At 38.2% G+C, this 20,171-nt stretch overlaps 1 protein-coding gene across 1 annotated transcript in view; it reads left to right on the forward strand.

The window, feature by feature from the left end:
* HECW2 (HECT, C2 and WW domain containing E3 ubiquitin protein ligase 2) overlaps positions 1-20,171 on the forward strand; it is a 417,314-nt gene that overhangs the window by 323,785 nt on the left and 73,358 nt on the right. Inside the window, exons 15-17 of the mRNA XM_061149100.1 lie at positions 4,591-4,725; positions 10,656-10,758; positions 13,086-13,182. Coding sequence (XP_061005083.1) covers positions 4,591-4,725; positions 10,656-10,758; positions 13,086-13,182 — 335 coding nt within the window. The remainder of the gene's footprint in view (positions 1-4,590; positions 4,726-10,655; positions 10,759-13,085; positions 13,183-20,171) is intronic.

Consider the following 20,171-nt stretch of genomic DNA (forward strand, 5'->3'; position numbering starts at 1 on the left):
AAATGTTAACTGGAAACAATTTCAAACTTCTGTGACTTAGATTTGTTGAGCCCGAGGTTGGTATTTCTTCACAAATACTGATGGCTTTTTCTTTTCTTAAAATAATAGAAACTTAAAAAAAGAATTGTGTAAAGAGAGAAGTGTATTTTGTTTGGCCTCCCTAAAATACCACTTGGCTCCAACCAGCTCATATTTTCTGACTCTGACCATGCCCTGAAGCAGTGAAAGGGCAGAAGTTTTTAAAATGAGATTTGAATTTGGATATTTGCATTCCTTTCAGTTTTTTATTATATTGTTAGTTCTAGTTGGTCCAGCACGGGGAAGCTTGAGTGAATTTCCTTAATGAAACTTAACAGTAGAGACTCTATGTTGTTCAAAATTTGCTTAAGTAGTGGCTAATCTGAAAAAGATTCATTTTTTTTGATACAATTGCTTTTTCTATGTGGTCTGCATTCTCAACATACTGTTTACTCAGGCAGTATTTATTAATACAGGGTAGAAAATTTCATAAATAAAGGCAGACCACTCAAGAATGATGACATAAAAAGTGACCCAAATTAAAGTAAAAAGAGGAAAAAAAAGTGGTCAACTTTGTTACTGACTTGAGCTACTTAGGCTATCCTGTGGGAATGTGATCCACTTTTGTGGCATAATTGATTTGTGCATCACAAATAGAAATGGCAGGCCTAAATTTTGGGTGGTATTTGTTGATGCTTTCCTCTTCATGTTAAAGTGGGCTACGTTTTCCACGGCTCAGCCGGGACTTGAGTCTCCTACTTTATGTGGATGTAGCAGAGCACCGTCCAGGGTCACGCAGTTAATGCCGAGAGCTCAGGCGTGTGCTGGGGAAGGAGTTTCTGGCGCTGCCCTTCGCCAGGGCTGGTGCACTGGGCTGGTCAGCGTTGAGAGTGAATGTTCTTGTCGGCCTAATTCAGTGAACATGTTCATGTTTTTCTAAACTCAAGTATTATGTGAGGTGTGAAGAGAGTGAGAGAACATCATCAAAAGGAAAAATAGGAGGAAGAAAGAATGGGAAAAAGAAGAAACAAGTAAAAAGGGGGGAAGGAGGCACTCTCATGGGCCTTGGAGTCAGGAAGACGGATTCAAATCTCAGCTTTATACTTTCCCAGCCCTACGTTTCACTTATACCTCGAACCATTACCCAACTGTATTAAAGGTGAACAACAGGAAGACATCATTATTTATAAGATAATGAAAAATCTTATTTATAATGGTGGTGGCTGGCTTATGTGTTCGTCTGTGCTGAGACGGTGCATCAGTTAGGATTTGGTACGGCTACCCTGCGACAGAAACCTATACAAAGTTTAACATGCAAGATTTTACTCTCTCATATGAAGACGTTCAGAGGCAGGCAGTCTGTGGGTTTTAGGGTGGTTCCTTAAATTGTAAGAGCCCCAGCTGCTTACAGTCTTCGGCTTCGCCACTCGGTCTTACTAAAGCCAAACTCTTCAAGGTTCAGTGTGGCTGCAGGAGCTGTGTATGGCCCACATCTTTGTTTTAGGAAGCTGAATGGATGAACAGAAGGAGGACCTCACCTTGTGAAAATCTCCCTGTGAGGAGGTTGTCCAGAAGTATCATGTGGCACGCTGTTTACAGCTCACTGGCCAGAACTTAGTCTAGGCCACACAGAGGTAGAGGGAGCCTGGGAAGTACAGTTTTACTGGCTCTCCATTTTTTTTTTGAGGTTGGTGTATAGACTGTAGGGAGAAAAATTATGATCTTTAGAGAAATGTCTCAGACGTTAAAACTATTATTAGTAATAATAATAGTAATAATGGTAAGTCACATTTAAAGGGTCACAGACACTATGTTCAAAAATTTATGTGAACCATCTCATTTTACCTTTGTTTGATGTAGGCGTTACTGCCCCCATTTAACAGAAAAGAAATGGTGGTTTAAAGAAGTTAAGTAGTTTGCCCCAGGCTATGTCACTAGTATGTGGTGGAGCTGGGGTTCAGACCCAGGCTGTCTTCCTGGATCATGAGCATTTAATCACTGCTTATTCTTCCACTTCTCAGGTTTTGACTTGGTAGCTGATACATGTCCATCTGGGATATTTTGAAACCTTCTGTCTTATTTGTGGTTTTGTAGTCTTCAGTTCTCCACATGTTTTACCCAACACACACACACACACACACACACACACACACACACTTCTCTCATTTATTTTTCTCAAGCTTGTCAGTCTTCCTATGCTTATGTTAAAAAAAAAAAAAAAAAAAAACTGTGATTTTTAATACTTGGTTGGTTCATTGTCATTTGTCTTCTTGTATTTTGGTCAAGAGTCTGCTATTCATGTTTTTGGAAGTTTATTTTCTGATCACCCTCTTTCTGATAGCCCTAAAAGCTATCGGAGAGAACAGGGTGAGTAAGGAGTCCCTACCCTGAAGGCATTTACAGTATAATTCTTTAGAGAATGGATTTTAGACAAGCCTCTTAACATCAAATTATACTGTGACGCTCCATGTAAATCACAACTGACCTAGATGTACACACCCATTTGTGCTTACAATTACAGGTGCATCATTGTTACCTCTAAATGGCCACCTGCACCTTAAAAACATGCCTAAGAAATTAGGTAGAGTAAGTAGGCAATTCTATTTTCATACTCTTTGCATTTTCCCCTTAGCATCTTTCATATTATTGTTGTAAGTAATAAGAGCTTAATCTTCTTAAAGATGATGTGAGATTGATATGATATTATTTTGAAATGTCTACTTATAAAAATAATTGAATTTCTATTTTATGACATTTTAAATAGTGGCAGAAGTAATATCCAGATGTTGATTAGAAGCTCAAATCAAACAGGAACTGGTGTCACATTTGAGACCAGAGTCTGTCAATACAAACCTGTGTAGGGTTTACAATTGATGTACTTTTTTTTTAACAGGATCAGAGAAGTGAGACATTCCACCTGGTAGGTTATGAAAAAAGGGAACATTACTCAGGGATATAAGGTTGATGACACCATCTCCTACACAACTTCCATTTAGTCTAAGCTTTGTACCTGGAAATCAGACATTGAGAAAAGGGCCAACAAGGATTCTGGTTCTTGTTATTTCTCTGCTCTGTTTCTTGTGCACTTTCTGCTCAAAGTTATTTTTTAAAGAAGTCATTTTCTGCCTATTTGGGAGCTACTTACAAATTATTGTGCCGTTTCCTGATTTTGTATCTACAGAAACATTTTGTTTCATAATGGAAAGGTGATTTTTTTTTAATCGGCATAAATATACCATCTGCCCCTGGGATTTATCTAGATGTATTCTTTCCTAGTCTTTAAGGTATGGTACTTTGTTAAAGGAGCTCCATCAGTTTGAGTTGTCAGTTCTATTTTGCTTAGGTTATTTGGCATATAGCTTGTGTCCTGACATTTTAATCAGTAATGAGTTTCCAGGTTTTCCTAATAGTCCTTTTTATCTTTGATGACCTAATTAACTTTACCTGTTCGTGGAAAACTTACATTTTTAATTGTCCTTGAGATAATGGGCTTCATAATTGCCTTGAATGAATTTTTCTTTGAAAACTTACTACCATTTGGTTCTTACTGATAATGAAAAATAAGCTCTTCTGAAGAGCTTTAGAATTAAAAAGAATTTTTAAAGGCCTGTCTACATTGCGTGCAGACTTTACTGCAAAACTGAGGGAAATGGCTTATGCTCATTCATGATTTCCTGTCACTGGGGATTCTGCAGTAAACATGTCTCCTCCCTCCTGTCACGTTATGGGGGAGAAGTGTTTGTTATGAATGAGAGAGAGAGGGAGACCTGTTCTTATAAGAAATCTGCAGCCCAGAGAACTTAAGTGACTTGCCCAGAGTCACTGAACATGATAAAATTTAGATGACTAAACTGGAAGAGCAAATAAGGAGACTTTTAAAGAGTCTTAGAAAAGTGACCGAAGGGTGGAATTTTTTTTTTAGATAACAGGTAGCCAGTAGAGGCTTTGGATTGGAGTGGAGGTATAGTCAAAGCTTTTAGAAAAATATATTCTCACAGTGAGGTGCCAACTCAGTGACTCAAGGTTGTTAGAGATGTGAAACGACCAAGAAACTATTAATAACTTTACATTTAAGAGAAAGTCCTGAAATAATGGAATCAATGGTAGCCAGACTGGGATGGGACAAATAGAAGAGACTCTATATTGGGAAAATGGGGGGAGGACTTGGTAGCTGATTGCATAAAAGGAAAAGAGAAGTCAATGATGTTTGAAAGAAGAACTTGGTAATATCCCATAGCAGTATGCACTTGGCATCAATTAAGAGAAGCCCAAATGTCCAATCAGGTGATTTTTTTCTAAGATCCTAACTTTGACGACTGTCTCTTAAGAGTATTTCCTAAACACGGGGACCATGTTCCTTCCTGCTGTCTTCACTCTGAATCCAGTCTAAGCGTTGCTTCCCATGTTCTGGTCTGTCCTGAGGGAGGAAAAAGTAATTCTCCCGAAGATTTGAAATTACGAGAAAACAGAGCGAAGGTTATTGCTCCAAAGTGGGTCTCTCCCTGAATGTGTGAAACGATAGGACACGTCTGTGGCATGTGTGGACTGTTGACCCGGTGGATTGCTTCCTAGGCGTTTTTTGTTGACCACAACTCCCGGACCACCACCTTCATCGACCCCCGGCTCCCGCTTCAGAGCAGCAGACCCACGAGCGCGCTGGTGCATCGCCAGCACCTGACCCGGCAGCGCAGCCACAGCGCCGGCGAGGTGAGTCCCGGCGGGCGGCTGGCCTCTCGGCGGCGGGGTGCGGGGCGTGGGGTTCCCCGAAGGCTGCGGGCCCTTCCTTACCGCCTTGTTTTCCTAGTCTGAGACTGTCCTTTGGAGGCTGAGAAGTACTGGGATGTTGACAGGGCTTCTCTGGGAACAAATAGAACCTAAATTGCAAGTTTAAAAGTAAGACGTTAGAGGAAAGGCTGAAGAAATTAGACTTTTTTTTTTAAGTGCAGTGGCTGATGAGAGAAGATTCACAATGCAATACAGTGTTCAAGAGAGGGTGGTGGTGAGCCCTTTGGCGCACCCGAGAGCGACTTCATAGGGAGAAATGAACGTGACTTTTGCTCGGTCACTCAGTTGGGTCTGACTTTTTGCGACCCGGTGGACTGTAGCCTGCCAGGCTTCTCTGTCCCTGAGATTTTCATTGGGGATTAAAATTGGGTTAAAGGTAGGGAAGTTTCTTAAGTGAGGATTGCTGGATTAGATGAAAATCTCCGGCCTCGGCTATGAGGTTGTGATCCTCTCTAATCTCCTTTAAAATTAGGGTCTATCTGAGAGTTGATTTCCGTGCCCAGAGAAAAGGGGCAGAATTAAGAATTAAAAGCTCTACTGTACTCTGCTCTGCTGCTTTGCAGTGACCCCTGGTAACCACATGAGGGCTCTCCAATAACCTAACCAAAAAAGAATAGAAAAAAGGAATACTCTCTTTCTGTTTCCCCTTTTCAGTAGCAGGTTAAATAAATAAAAGAGGAATGCTTTATGTCATATATTTTCTCCTCAGTACAAGACAAGAGGGCAGTAGAGGGTGAGGTGGTTATGTAGCATCACCAACTCAATGAACATGAATTTGAGCAAACCCCAGGAGACAGTGAAGGACAGAGGAGCCTGGTGTGCTATACACATAGTGGGGTTGCCAGAGTCAGACATGGCTTAGCGACCCAACAATGGCAACAATGGACTTATGCTTTGAATGTCCTATATCATCACTTTATATACATTGTTTCTAAACATTCCCTTAGACAAGTAGAATCAAGATTCTTTTCCTGCATTCCTTTTCCATGTTATGTCTATGAGCATATCATCTTTGCAGTATTATATTGTATGTCAAATATTTTTGCAGCTTCTATTGTAAGAAAAGATTATGAATGCAATAAATAACTGGATTTGATTTACCAGAATTCCACTCTTGGAATTTCCCCTCACGATTTACATACTGGCTCTAAGGTTCATGTGTGTTTGCTGGTTAAAAGTGCAGACATAGACGAGTACACACAAGAAGCTCATATAAAAATGATATATAAATATATTGCAGGATGAGGTATGCACAAAAATATGTATGTTTTATGAGTAGCTAATAAATCTCTACCTGGCTGTCATATAAACCATTAGTGGTAAAATGGACGATGCTAATACATTCACCTAAAAAGCAGTGTAGACCTCTCACCTTTGGACTTTGTACATCATATGTAGCATATTAGGCCCTGCCTGCTTTTATCACACAACCTGTGCCCTTTAGACCCTTGTCTTATCTCCACTTCACGATATGACGCTGACTGTTCAGTCTGATCAGGGCAGCGTGCATGAGATTAGTAACTTTACTTATATTTTCTTTCAACTCCTCTGCCTCAGAACTTGAATTATTGTCATGGTCTAGTAGTAAGGATACTAAGGTCCACCTTAAAATTTGAATGAAGATTTTTCTTCTTATGGATGGAAACTGAGTGGGACTAAGATGACCCTATAAAGCCTCAGCATTTAGCCTCAGCACTGTTAAACCTTTGAGGGGGATGTGCCTTCTGGCCCACTGTTGGAAGCACACACATCCTGCAGTAATTGCACATCTATCGTGGCTTGCCCACAGTCTGATGGTCTGGTTTGAAGAAGCAGGATGTCAAGAAGAACCTTGTCTATTCCAGGAAATGATGACGCAAGTCAGCTTCCTGACTGAAAGGACTGAAAGTATAGATTGGTAGATTGAAACGATAAGTTTGGTGAATGACGAACAAGGTATAGTTAATGATCAAAATCTCTCCCAAGAGGAGATTTCTTTGGCTTTATATATATATATAGGCTTCATTTCTCAAAGCAATAACTCAAGAGAAGTGGAGTGGGAAAATTCTAGTTGCATTCACAAGTCTTCCCAGCCATTCTCTTAGACTCATTTAGCAAATATTCCGGGTAGTAGAAATTTGGGTATCTCGAATACTTATTGAACACCAGTAGTGTAGAATCCCAGGGATGGGGTCGCAGAGTCGGAGACGACTGAAGTGACTGAGTAGCAGCAGTGTAGACACGTGTTTGATGTGAGGTATGCAAAAAAGTGACATGTGTCCCTGTGTTCTTACTAAGGAGAGATGTATAAAACTAACTATAATCCAGAGGAATAACAGTACAAGTGAAAAATGCTTGATAGACTGTTAATAATGGCAGCTGCTTTTAAAATGTCCCCCAAGTGCTATGGCAGTCAGAGAAGGTGGCATTTGACCTCAGCTTGAAGGCAAGGGAAAGCTTTAATCGAGGAGAGGCTCTGAACTGTACTTTGAAAAATGAGTGAGAACATTTTGAAGGATAGACAGACAGTGAAGGACAGGGACAGTGTTTCCACTTTAGGGTCTTTAGAAAAACCCTCACCAAACACCTGACTGAAGCAGTGTGATAAAATAATTATGAGGCTTTGAGTGGGTAGGAGTAGAAACTGTATTTTAAAAGTACAGATTTATTAAGTAGTGTCGGGAAAACTGGACAGCTACATATAAAAGAATGAAATTTGAACACTTCCTAAAAACATACACAAAGATAAACTCAAAGAAACTATAAAACTCTTAGAGGAAAACATACATAAAACACTCTTTGACATAAATCACAGCAAGGTCCTCTATGACCCACCTCCTAGAGTAATGGAAATAAAAACAAAAATAAACAAACAGGGCCTAATTAAACTTAAAAGCTTTTGCACAGTGAAGGAAACTATAAACAAGGTGAAGAGAAAATGCTCACAATGAGAGAAAATAATAGCAAGTGAAACAACTGACAAAGGATTAATCTCCAAAATATACAAGCAACTCATTCAACTCAATACCAGAAAAACAAACAGCCCAATCCAAAGGTGGGCAGAAGTCCTAAACAGACATTTCTCCGAAGAAGACATACAGATGGCTAACAAATCCATGAACAGATGCTCAATATCACTCATTATTAGAGAAATGCAAATCAGAACTACAATGAGTATCACCTTATACCAGTCAGAATGGCCATCATCAAAAAATCTGCAAACAATAAATGCTGGAGAGGGTGTAGAGAAGAGGGAATCCTCTTGCACTGTTGGTGGGAATGCAAATTGATACAGCCACTATAGAGAACAGTATAGTCAGTTCAGTCGCTCAGTCATGTCCAACTCTTTGTGATCCCATGGACTGCAGCAGGCCAGGCTTCCCTGTCCATCACCAACTCCCGGAGTTTACACAAACTCTCATGTGCATCAAGTTGGTGATGCCATCCACCATCTCCTCCCTTGTCGTCCCCTTCTCCTCCTGCCTTCAATCTTTCCCAGCATCAGGGTCTTTTCCAATGAGTCAGTTCTTTGCATCAGGTGGCCAAAGTATTGGAGTTTCAGCTTTAGCATCAGTCCTTCCAATGAATATTCAGGACTGGTTTCCTTTAGGATGGACTGGTTGGATCTCCTTGCAGTCCAAGAGACTCTCAAGAGTGTTCTCCAACACCACAGTTCAAAAGCATCAATTCTTTGGTGCTCAGCTTTCTTTATGGTCCAACTCTCACATCCATACATGACTACTGAAAAAACCATAGCTTTGACTAGAGAGACCTTTTTGACAAAGTAATGTCTCTGCTTTTTAATATACTGCCTAGGTTGGTCATAGCTTTTCTTCCAAGGAGCAAGTGCCTTTTAATTTCATGGCTGCAGTTACCATCTGCAGTAATTTTGGAGCCCAAGAAAATAAAGTCTACCACTGTTTCCATTGTTTCCCCATCTGTTTGCCATGAAGTGACAGGACCGGATGCCATGATCTTAGTTTTCTGAATGCTGAGTTTTAAACCAACCTTTTCACTCTCCCGTTTCACTTTCATCAAGAGGCTCTTTAGTTCTTCTTCACTTTCTGCTGTAAGGGTGGTGTCATCTGCATGTCTGAGGTTATTGATATTTCTCCTGGCAATCTTGATTCCAGCTTGTGCTTCATCCAATCCAGCATTTCTCATGATGTACTCTGCATATAAGTTAAATAAGCAGGGTGACAATATACAGCCTTGATGTACTCCTTTCCCAATTTGGAACCAGTCTGTCGTACCATGTCCGGTTCTAACTGTTGCTTCTTGACCTGCATACAGTATAGAGATTCCTTAAAAACTAGGAATAAAGCTACCGTATGACCCAATATCCCACTACTGACCATTTACCCTAAGGAAACTATAATTGAAAAAGACTCATGTACCCCACTGTTCATCACAACACTATTTACAATAGCTAGGACATGGAAGCAATTAGATGTCCACTGACAGATAAATGGATAAATAAGTTGTGGTACATATATACACAGTGGAATATTACTCAGCCATAAAAAGGAACACACTTGACTCAGTTCTAGTAAGGTGGATGAACCTAAAGCCTATGCAGAGTGAAGTAAGTCAGAAAGCAAAAGACAGATATTGCATAATTAACACATATATATGGAATTTAGAAAGATGTTACTACTGAACCTGTCTGCAGGGCAGCAGTGGAGACGCAGACATAGAGAACAGACTTGTGGTGGGGAAGGAGAGGGTGGGATGAATTGAGAGGGTAGCATTGAGACATATACACTGCCGTATGTAAAATTAAATGGCCAGTGGGAATTTGCTGTATGATGCGGGGATCTGAGCTCTGGTGCTCTGTGATAACCCAGAGGGGGTGGTGGGGTGGGAGGTGGGAGGGAGGCTAAGGAGGTTGGTTGATTCATGTTGATATATGGCAGAAGCTAACACGATATTGTAAAGCAGTCATCCTCCAATTAAAAATAAATTAACTAAATTTTAAAAATATAAAAATAGGACAAAAACTCATTAAAAAATAAATGTACAAATTTATAAATCCAGGAAGTTATTTTGCCCCTTGCTCTCTTAACTCTCTCATATGAGTGTTCTACTGTTGTCATGAAAGACTTCTGTAATGTAGGGGTCGGGGCCGGGGGCGGTTTCTAAAACAGAAGCTAAAGCAGTGTTAGAGTTTTCGGGTAAGACTATTAATGGGCGTTTTTGTTTATCTACTTGTATATATGAGTTTCTAAGTCTATAGTAGGTAAAAAACTCATTCCGGTTGAGGCAACCCTATTTAGCTCCTCCACACCTGCTGTGATTAGCTTGCTGGTGTGGGAGGTTCAAACCAGAAAGAGCTGTTGCTCTGAGGGCACTAATAAGCAGGTAAAATTGCTTCTGAGGAGATAATGCCCAACTCAGAACCCCTCACAAAGACTGCTGCTCTTCAGCTCCTCCTCTGCTGAGGCATGGGGTCCCCTGACCTGCTTGGCCAAAAGAAGGCATATCCTGGCACCGCCCCAGTGAGTTAGGCCGCACCCAAGTGTTCTCTCTGATACATTGTTGCAGGTCTGTGTTCTGTCAGGTAGAAGCTATTCAGAGGAACATGTATTCAGCATCTACATCCCCGTAGGCATACTGAGCTCCTTCTGTATGCTTGCTCAGTTGTCACAGCCCTGGCCCCTCTCAGGGACATGGATACCCCAACCCCTCCCCTCAATTCAGCAACTGAAGCAGAGCTTTTGAGAGTCCTGTGTCCGCCCTTCAAGCTAGCCTCTGTCTGATCAGTTGGTACTTAGCAATGCTTGTTGTCAGTATTCTGAACAACTTGGCTTAGGATACCTTTGTAAGGTACTCTGGAATTTAGTGTAGAACATAAACACTGCTTGTGTTTGCAGGTAGGAGAAGATTCTCGACATGCAGGACCACCAGTTCTTCCCAGGCCATCGAGTACGTTCAATACAGTCAGCAGGCCACAGTACCAGGACATGGTTCCAGTGGGTATGTCATCTCTTCCCAAAAGTCTTTATGTTTGCTTTCATATCAATGTGTACTATACATTCTCTGCTGATACTTCCCTATTGTCAGCCTGCTGCATTTGCTCTGTACCGAGGAACAGTTGTATTATCCCTAAAAAACTGATTGGAGTATCAAACACTTATGTCTGTAGGCTGAGAATTTTTATACTACTCTGCCTTTTCCGTGTGAAGTCTTTATTCTAGATTCTTGAAGTTAAGGAAAAATAGGTTGTTAAAGCAACTGGATTGTGTGACCATTTTAAATTAGGCATTTGGACAAACAAATATTTATTTAATATATATCTAATACTTGAGACAGAGTTTAAATGGCGTGTGAGCCCGTAGTACTAATGATGGCACATTCTTAAGGGGCTTTGTGGCAAATTCAAGATAGCAAAAGCCGCCAAAATTGTAAAATAAAAATAAATGAATACAAGCCAGTAGGCCTAAAGAATAATTTGAGTTGTTAGTAAAATGATGAGGTTGAAGTAGATCAGTTTTCGAACCTGGAGCCCCTAAGGCAGGTGGAATGGATAGGCTGGCAAATGGGCTGTTCCATCTTCAATTTGAGCAGCTCTTCATTTGTCTGGTTTTATCTTAAAATTTTTATTTTTTAAAGAAAAGATTTACCATGAAATATAATGCAGTGCCCATGTCCTAAAGAAGTTTCAGAACCACTGAGAACCACTTCTACTCAGAAGAAATCCTGAGTAGAAATCAAATAATCTATATTTTATTGTATAATTACTAATTTGATGCTAACTACTGCACATAGAACTTTAAAGTACTATAAAATTGTAGTTTAAAAATTATCTAGTCTCTGATCTTAGATGAAATGTAAACATCTAGTGATAAGATTTCAACTATAAAAGTATGTTTATTATTTATATATGGTCAAAAGTGCAGTTAGGACACTTGGAGTTCGATAATGAGATTCCATTTTAGCAGATAGTATTTTTTAAAATTTCATTCACATTTAACTAAAATAAGCTTGATGTAGTTAAGCTTTGACGTGGCAGATGACTCGAGAATTATGTTTCTTTTGACTGATATTCTTTTTAAGTAAGGCATGTTTCTTGATCATATTTATGAACACAAGAGTATTAACTGACTAGAATCTCTGGTGTGTGAGGATTCAGATCCTTTGTTCTGTGATTTAAATATATCTGCATTTTGAATTAGAAATAGATATGTAATCAAGATGAATTATCTTATGTGAGCAAGTTAGTTTTCTTGATAAAAGAATATTAGCAGAGCCTTTAATAAATTTTAATTACATTTAAAATTTCTATAGACATTAGCCAGCCTTGACTATGATATAGGTTTTCCTTTTAAAATATTATGTACATAATTGATGCTGCTGGTTGTATTGTAACTGTTGGTGTGGTTGAGTTGGTAAAGAGCTACCCTGTGACTTAGTGGCATTTATTTCCACCTAGAATTTGGGAATGGCTTGCCTCTGTATTTCAGTAGTTGCTGTTGGCAGCTCTTGTATTTTAGCAGCTCTTGCCCTGCCTCTTTACCCCTGTGGGTGGCTGACCTTTAATCAGAAGATGGTTTTCCATTCCTAGCAATTGTTCATGAGGTGATTTTAGTAAGCAGTAGCAGTAAGTCTCAGTATCTAGAATCAGTATTAGTGTCAGTATCTAGAATCTTGTTGATGATCTCCTCTTGCAATTTGATAATAACTATGGCTCATCAAATGAGTTTAATGAGTGCTTAAATCAATCATACCTAACATCTAAGTCCAATACTCATTGACAGGACAGACACAGATTGGAATTTAGTTATCTATAGTGGTTCTCAGGGCTTTCTTGGTAGCTCAGCTGGTAAAGAATCCGCCTGCAATGCAGGAGGCCCTGGTTTGATTCCTGGGTTGGGACGATCCCCCGGAGAAGGGATAGGCTACTCACTCCAGTATTCTTGGGCTTCCCTGGTGACTTAGACGGTAAAAAATCTGCCTGCAATGTGGGAGACCTGGGTTCGATCCCTAGATTAGGGAGATCCCCTGGAGGAGGGCATGGCAACCCACTCCAGTGTTCTTGTCTGGAGAATCCCCATGAACAGAGGAGCCTGGTGGGCTGCAGTCCACTGGGTCGCAAAGAGTCAGACATGATTGAGCGACCAAGCCCCGCACAGCACGGGGGCTCTAAACTATGTCTCAGAGCACAGGAAATGTTAATCAGGAGAACAAAGGAAGTCTGGGTTTATGTGAATAAAACTAACAACAGATTTTAAATATTGTTACTTACTATATATGTGTGTGTGTGTGTGTGTGTGTGTGTGTATATATATATATATATTTTTCAGCTTACAATGACAAGATTGTTGCATTTCTGCGCCAGCCCAACATCTTTGAAATTCTGCAGGAGCGTCAACCTGATCTTACCAGGAATCACTCACTCAGGTAACCAAAATATTGGTATTTAATTCAGGTTGCATAAGCCCCAACCATGAAATCTTCAGCAACACTGATAATTGTTTTGGAAATTCACTTTTATTTTCTGTCATTCTGAACAAAGGCATTTTGTGCAGAAATACTTTGTCACCAATAGCAGATCAGTGCAGTCCTGGCTTTTCTCTGTTAAGTATGAGAATTGAATGAAATTGACTAAGGAATCTAGAACCATCTTTAAAGAATATGAAAAAAAAATAAAATTTCACAGCCAAGAATGCATCCTAGATGTGTAGCTTATAATGAATATAATAAGACACTAACTATTTGGATGTAGCATGAATAAGCAAAAGCAGCATAATGTTTATTTAACTGAGACTTATAAAATCTTAGACTTGGTACTGACATTTCTCCATAGTAAAAACACAGTGGAACTCAAGGAAGAAATCTGATCCTCTCCAGAATCCAGCATTCCCCTGTATGACCCCTCTCTTCTAAACAACTCTTCAGTGCGTCATGCTTCAAACCCAGTTTTACTTTCCTGAATACATGCTGTTCCTTTTCGCTGGCAAGCTCTTCTGTGTGTGGCAAGATCTTTCTTTTTCAATTCAGTGTGAGATGCCCCTCCTGAAGCCTTTCGGCTCCATGCTGGAATCTCACTCTCATGATGTAGCCTTGTCTTTCTTTTTGGTGTGCTCAGCATCAGATAGGTGGAGATGGAAAGAATTGGGAGTTTCTGCTGAAATCCTGCATAACCCAAAGCCCATTTAGTCTACGTGCCACTTTTAACAGCAAAAATATGTTTGCCCAGTGGTGCCATCCTGGCCCATGACAGTTGTCAAATACTGCTCCACTAAGTTGTGTGGAACTGTTTTTGTCGGTATTACTGCGGAGTTTTATAAAGTCCAAAATGCCAGGTCTGGCTTCCCGCAACTTATCTCCCTTCTCTGAATTTATGCCCTCTATCCTCCCATGCCCTGCCCAGGAATTTAATTCAGGAGGTCTAGATAAAGTCCAAGCATTTAATTTCCTAAGACTTCTCCATATAATTTCAATGGCACATCCAGGTGTAATAGCCTCTGGTCTAGATGTTAATTTGATCGTTAATTATTTAATGTATGAAGCTGTTCTTCCTACTCTTTTGGTTATGTGACTTTTGTGCTTTGACTTTTGAAGTCCTTATGCTTTATTTTCCAATTAGATTATAAGCTCCTTGCAAATAGGGATCTTATCCAATTCATTATTTCTCCTTCCTTACTGCTAAAATATCTAGTAACATTTTGCAAATATAGTGAATGTACGTATATGTTGATATGGAGATAAATTCCCAAATATCCTTCTTATGATGTTCTTAGTCTCTTGTATCTTAAAAGTCATCATTAAAACTTTCTAAAGTTTTTAAAGGCTAAAACTTCACATAATTTCAAGTATAATACTACTAATGTTGCTTATACAGAAACCCGGTTTTCACATAGTTAACTAACATCTAACTCAGGTAATCAGTGCTTTCCCCAACTTGACAAGCATGCTGTTCTCAGTCAGGAAGAATTATAAAAATTATACAAGCTGTCATTTTGTATATTTTATATTATACCATCTACTCAGCAACCCATGGGCCTCTGGAGAGTCTTCTGTAAAAATAACATTGCAGAAATGAGCCCCTCAGTTCTGTAATGAGAGATCTTAGAGGTTCTGGGCTGCAAAGCAAAACAAACAAACATACAAACAAAATCCCTCCTCTTTTGCAAATCAGAAAATACGGAGAACTCTGTTTTCTCTACCATCTTCAGCTCCAACCTGCTCCTCCCCTCACTTCTAGTCAATATTCATTCCTCTGAAAGAACCCTGTCCCAACAAAAAAGAACAAGAAAAAGGAAACTCACAGAATTTTCCACTTTTGCTCTGCAACTCCGCATTATTATTAATTTAACATATCTTAACATCTCTGTTGTCAGAGAAATAATATGATATAATCTACCTGAGCAAGGCATCTCACATTATCATTGTTCCTTAATGACTTGACAGAACCTTAACAGATCCTAACAGAGGAAAAACCTGGAGGCCCCACTGGAAGCTTCCAGTTTTGTTTTATTCCTTCTGCTTTTTAGAGTCTTTAAAGTCTCTAATCTCCTAAAAATTGCTGAAAGTTTATATTTTTTGGTGACACCCGTAGTCCTCAATTTAAGGACAATCTCATGTGATAATCTATTGCTAAGATATTATTGGATAGGCTTTAAGTTTCCATCTTATTTCAAAACTTATTAATAAATTTTCCATTTACATTTTCTGTAACTGTTTATAGAATTTGACCATAGAAAGCTTGAGCAGTCATGACAAGTAGGAAGAAGCAGGAACTTCAGTCAATGGGATCATGTTGCTCTTACATAGAGTGCGTGTCAGTATGTGCTTTTAGCCTGAAAATCTGTTGACAGTTCAGCACTTTGCTTATCGTAACTACGTGATGGGGAAGTTTGTACATCCAGAGGAACACTCTGTTTCGTACAGTTAAAAACTGCATTGTAAGGAGCATTTCCACAAATGAAGGCGGGGAAGCTGGGTTTCTTTAATCTCATATTTCAGTCATATGTTTGATAAGAGATTTTTGCATGGACTGGAACTGCTGAGTCATGGCTCAAAAGTAGCAAAGGTAACCGTGAGCGTATCCTGAGCTGTGTGTACATCGTTCCTCATCTGTGGCACAGAGAAAAACATTCCTTCTTATTTTCTCCATAATACAATGAGGAAATAAGTGTCAGCCTTTGGGAAATTCAAATAGGTACACCTCTGTGCTTTGAGTTTTTTTCGTTTTTCTCGTATGCTTCCTTGCCCTCCAGAAGATAGCAAGCAATTCGTTTAGTTTGTATCCATACACAGCTTTCTCTTCCTTGAGACACACCTTGAGTACCTTTTCCTGTAGAATGGTTATGGGTTTTCATGCACTGGGCTATAGCTTTTGCTTTCAATTGCTATTTTTAAAACTCTGCTTCCTCTAACGCCATCTGCCAAGCAAATGTACATGCTACCAAGTTGTTTTCTCTCTCTTTTTTAATCTCAGAAGAGATCTATTTGCTCAGAAAACTCAACATCCAAAAGTTGTAGCTCTGTCAAATGGATTGTGTCTCATTGAATTACTACATTAAAATATAGACTGATACAAAATGTTCTAATATTTTATCCAAAGACAAATCTATTCATTAAAAACACAACCTTTTAAGAATATTTTATAGATGAATGTAATGCATACAAAGTCAGTAAAACTTTGGTGTTGGTGCTTGTACAATATTGTGTTATGAACAAGGGACCAAGTACCATAAAACTGACTTAAGAGTTGAGAATTCCCTTTTGTGTAATAGTTGAATTTAACCAGTAGGTCTGCTCCCTACTAACCCAGCTTTCCTCAGACATTGATGATAATTATTTCGGACTATAGGTCAATTCCTCCATGAGTATGTTCTAGAAAAATTTCCTTCCCATGGGAATAATCTATGATACTTTTTTCTGTTCTGAATAAATTGGGCCATTTCCTGTTTATGTCACTAGTAAATCAATAAATTGGAAGTCAAGAAATTCTGAGCTGCAAAAGGCAAATGACTATGTGTCCCAGGATTCACCAGAATAGAAGCAAATGCAGACTCTGACCTTCTGTTTCTTCACATAACCCTATTTTAAGAGCCCTGGAGTTTCGTTATTGTTCAAATTATATGGTTAATTTTGTTTTCATTTTTAAAAACAGTGCATGCCATTGTGAAATTACCAAATAATACAGGATTTTGTGAAATAAAAAGTTAAAATTTCCAAAAGCTACCTTTCCTAAAACAAATCCCCGTGTTCAAAATTTCTAACCTATTTTTTTGTTCAGTTTTCTAACAGATGAGTTTTTCTGCATTTAATATTGGCTAGAATATTAATCTCAGTTAACATCTGATCTCCTTGTTCAAAATAGCGTAGAGTTCCCTTTGCCAATCCTTATGCATTTCTTGTTATGACCTGCCTGGCTCTCTCTCACCATTTTCTCCTCACTTGTTTACTGTTCCTTCAGATGTCTGGAACCAATGTGACAAATTTCTGAACTTTGTTGTACCAAGTTATATGTAACAGGAAATCTGCATTGAAACTTTTTTTCTTATGAAAAAATTACATAGGCTTAACTATTGAATTAAAAAAAAAAATACTTAAGATAATTCACTGACAACCACATAATGTTATTGGAGAGTCCTGGTCCGTTTCCCAACTGGAAGATCAGCATTAATAATGACACTGAGAAAGTGGTAGACTATAGCCCTTAAGAGTTCAGGGTCAAAGAGAACACGGTTTGGTTTCTGGCCCTGCAGTTTACTTCCCAGACTGTGAATGAGGCATTTAGCTCCTTCCTCTAAGTCACAGTTTCCTCATCTGGATGGGGACAGGAGTTTCTAACTTACAGTGTCCTTTTGAAGATTAAATGAGATAGTATGCTTACTACCCCTGATACTATGTAAGCAACAGAAAGGATATAGTAAATTTAAAGTAATATTTTATTAGTAGCCTGTCCTTCACATCTTGATTATATCACAAGGACTCAGTTTAAAGTAATTTACCCCTAAATTTACTGGTTTTCTAAACCACTCTTCTTAAGATGGATCATATGTATAAATGGCATCACATAATTGTGTGGGCATAGTTAAAATAAAGGAATGGCCTCTTGCATCCCATCACTAATTTCTATGTTGGACGGCTTTCTAGTGTTGCACTTACACTATGTTCTTTAGGAAACTTTGTCCTAAAATTTTTTACGTGTAAGCAATGAAACCAGCCTTGACTGTTCCACGTCTGCACAGAGGAATGAGTCTTCTGGTTCAAGATTCAGTGCAAATTACTGAGGGCCAAACATCATGGCAGAGTCATTGACATAACATTTTAGAAGTCATCCAAAGGTGAATTATACTCATCTTCTCAGGCAATTATCTTCTTATAGATCTAATGAGAGGGTTGAAATATTGTTACCTAGGATAGTAAGGAACACAGATCCTTAGTCCTAGATAGCTATTCCACAGCTTCTGCAGAATAAATAATTGCTACTTATATTTTATGCAAATAGATATGCCAATTTGTAGTAGTGTATAGATTTTTGACATGTACATCAAAATGTAAATAATTATCTAGTTTTCACATTTTCTCTATGTGGAATCTCATAACTATTAATTTTAAAATAACTAGGCAGTCAATCACTTAAGGTTAAAAAAGGCCCAAAAGAAAAATTCTCATAGCCAAGATTAGTTTAGATTCTCTTAAAGTATTATGCCCAGGTATTTGTTAAATTTTTCCATAAATAAAGTTCTTAAATATATTCAGCTGCTGGATATTTCTCCAAAGCATTATATTTTCTGGCTAACATAGGATTCATTTAGGATTTTTCAAACCATTTTCTTGCGTGAAGAATAACCATGTTTTAGGTATGTCTGTTCTGTTGTTAATTTTTGCTATATTCTGTCACACATATCAAAAAAGAGTTCAGCAAAATGGCATCCTTCTTCAGTAGCTCATCACATGTGGACTCTGTGTGGACCAAAGTACAGTATCAGGAAGGATTCTAGCCTCAATGCTTTCCCTAAACCCAAGAGGATAATAAACCATTTCTTTAATCATAGAGAACAATGTATTACTGTTTCTGATATTAAAAATGGATTTTAATGAAATCTGATTTTTACATCTACATTAATTGCAAAATTATTAGTGAATCAGAAGTGTTTCTTACAAAACAAATAAAATATACATAGCCTCTATGTTAATAATGTATTTTTTGTCTTTCTCAATGAATTTGAGTAGTTACAGAAACTGTCTTCAGAAAAATTAATTTAATTAAAATTAAAATGTCTTTATTCCAAGCACATTGTCCTACATACAAATGGATACTATTAATACATCCCATTGAATAAGTTATTACTGTCTGTTCCTTGAAAGTGAAAGTGAAGTCACTCAGTTGTGCCTGACTCTTTGCGACCCTGTGGCCTGTAGCCTACCAGGCTCCTCCCTCCATGGGATTCTCCAGGCAAGAATACTGGAGTGGGTTGCCATTTCCTTATCCAGGGGATCTTCCCAACCCAGGGATCGAACCCAGGTCTCCCACATTGCGGGCAGATGCTTTAACCTCTGAACCATGGTACATTTTTTTTTTTCACTGTACATTTTATAGTAAACATTCTTGCAGACCCATCAGAGTGCCATTATACCAAAAATCAGGTATCATATGTGTCTGAATTTTATAGTTTACAGTAAAAATGGCATAATATTACCATCTGTGCTTAAAATGTTTAAAAATCTTATATTTTTCTACCATATGTTTTTTTACACTTATATTCCAAATCAAGTATAAGCTACATGAAATCAAGTTATATTTTACTCGCTTTATAACTTCTTGCTTCTCATAGTACCTCACATCTTATATTGTATAAAGTGGGTGTTTGAGAAATATTTGATAAATTAATCAATTTCATAGCAGTATATTTGGAACTTAATGATAGCCTCTAAAATTATTTACCTCAAAGGGGTAAGTAACTACATTTCCAGTATACAAAATCACATATATAAAGATACTGAATCCCTCTTTATAATAAATCAATTTATATTTCTTTGTATATTCCAATAATTACTTTAGATCCCAGGACGTGGTAGCATAACAATTATTTATTTTAAAAACTTGGCTAAAATTCTCTAGCACATAGCATTATTTTGAGTATTAAGATGAAATTTTGAATAATGTTATTAACTTTAAAATTACATTGGGATTTTGATGGAAATTTTTAAAAAGTTTGTTACTTTGCATATGATTAACATATTTACAGTCTTCCATTTTTTCTTCTACAGGTATAACTTTTCATGCATTCAACCTTTGCATTTCTTGCAATACAGTTTTCTTATTTATTTATTTATGTAGGCACTGAAAGTTTTGTGTCTAGGTTTTCCAAAAGTATTTTATGTTTTCATTTCTGTTATGAGTGGACTTTTTTTTTAATAGTTTTCTA

The sequence above is a fragment of the Dama dama genome, chromosome 8, assembly GCF_033118175.1.
Source record: "Dama dama isolate Ldn47 chromosome 8, ASM3311817v1, whole genome shotgun sequence".
NCBI classification, from domain to species: domain Eukaryota; kingdom Metazoa; phylum Chordata; class Mammalia; order Artiodactyla; family Cervidae; genus Dama; species Dama dama.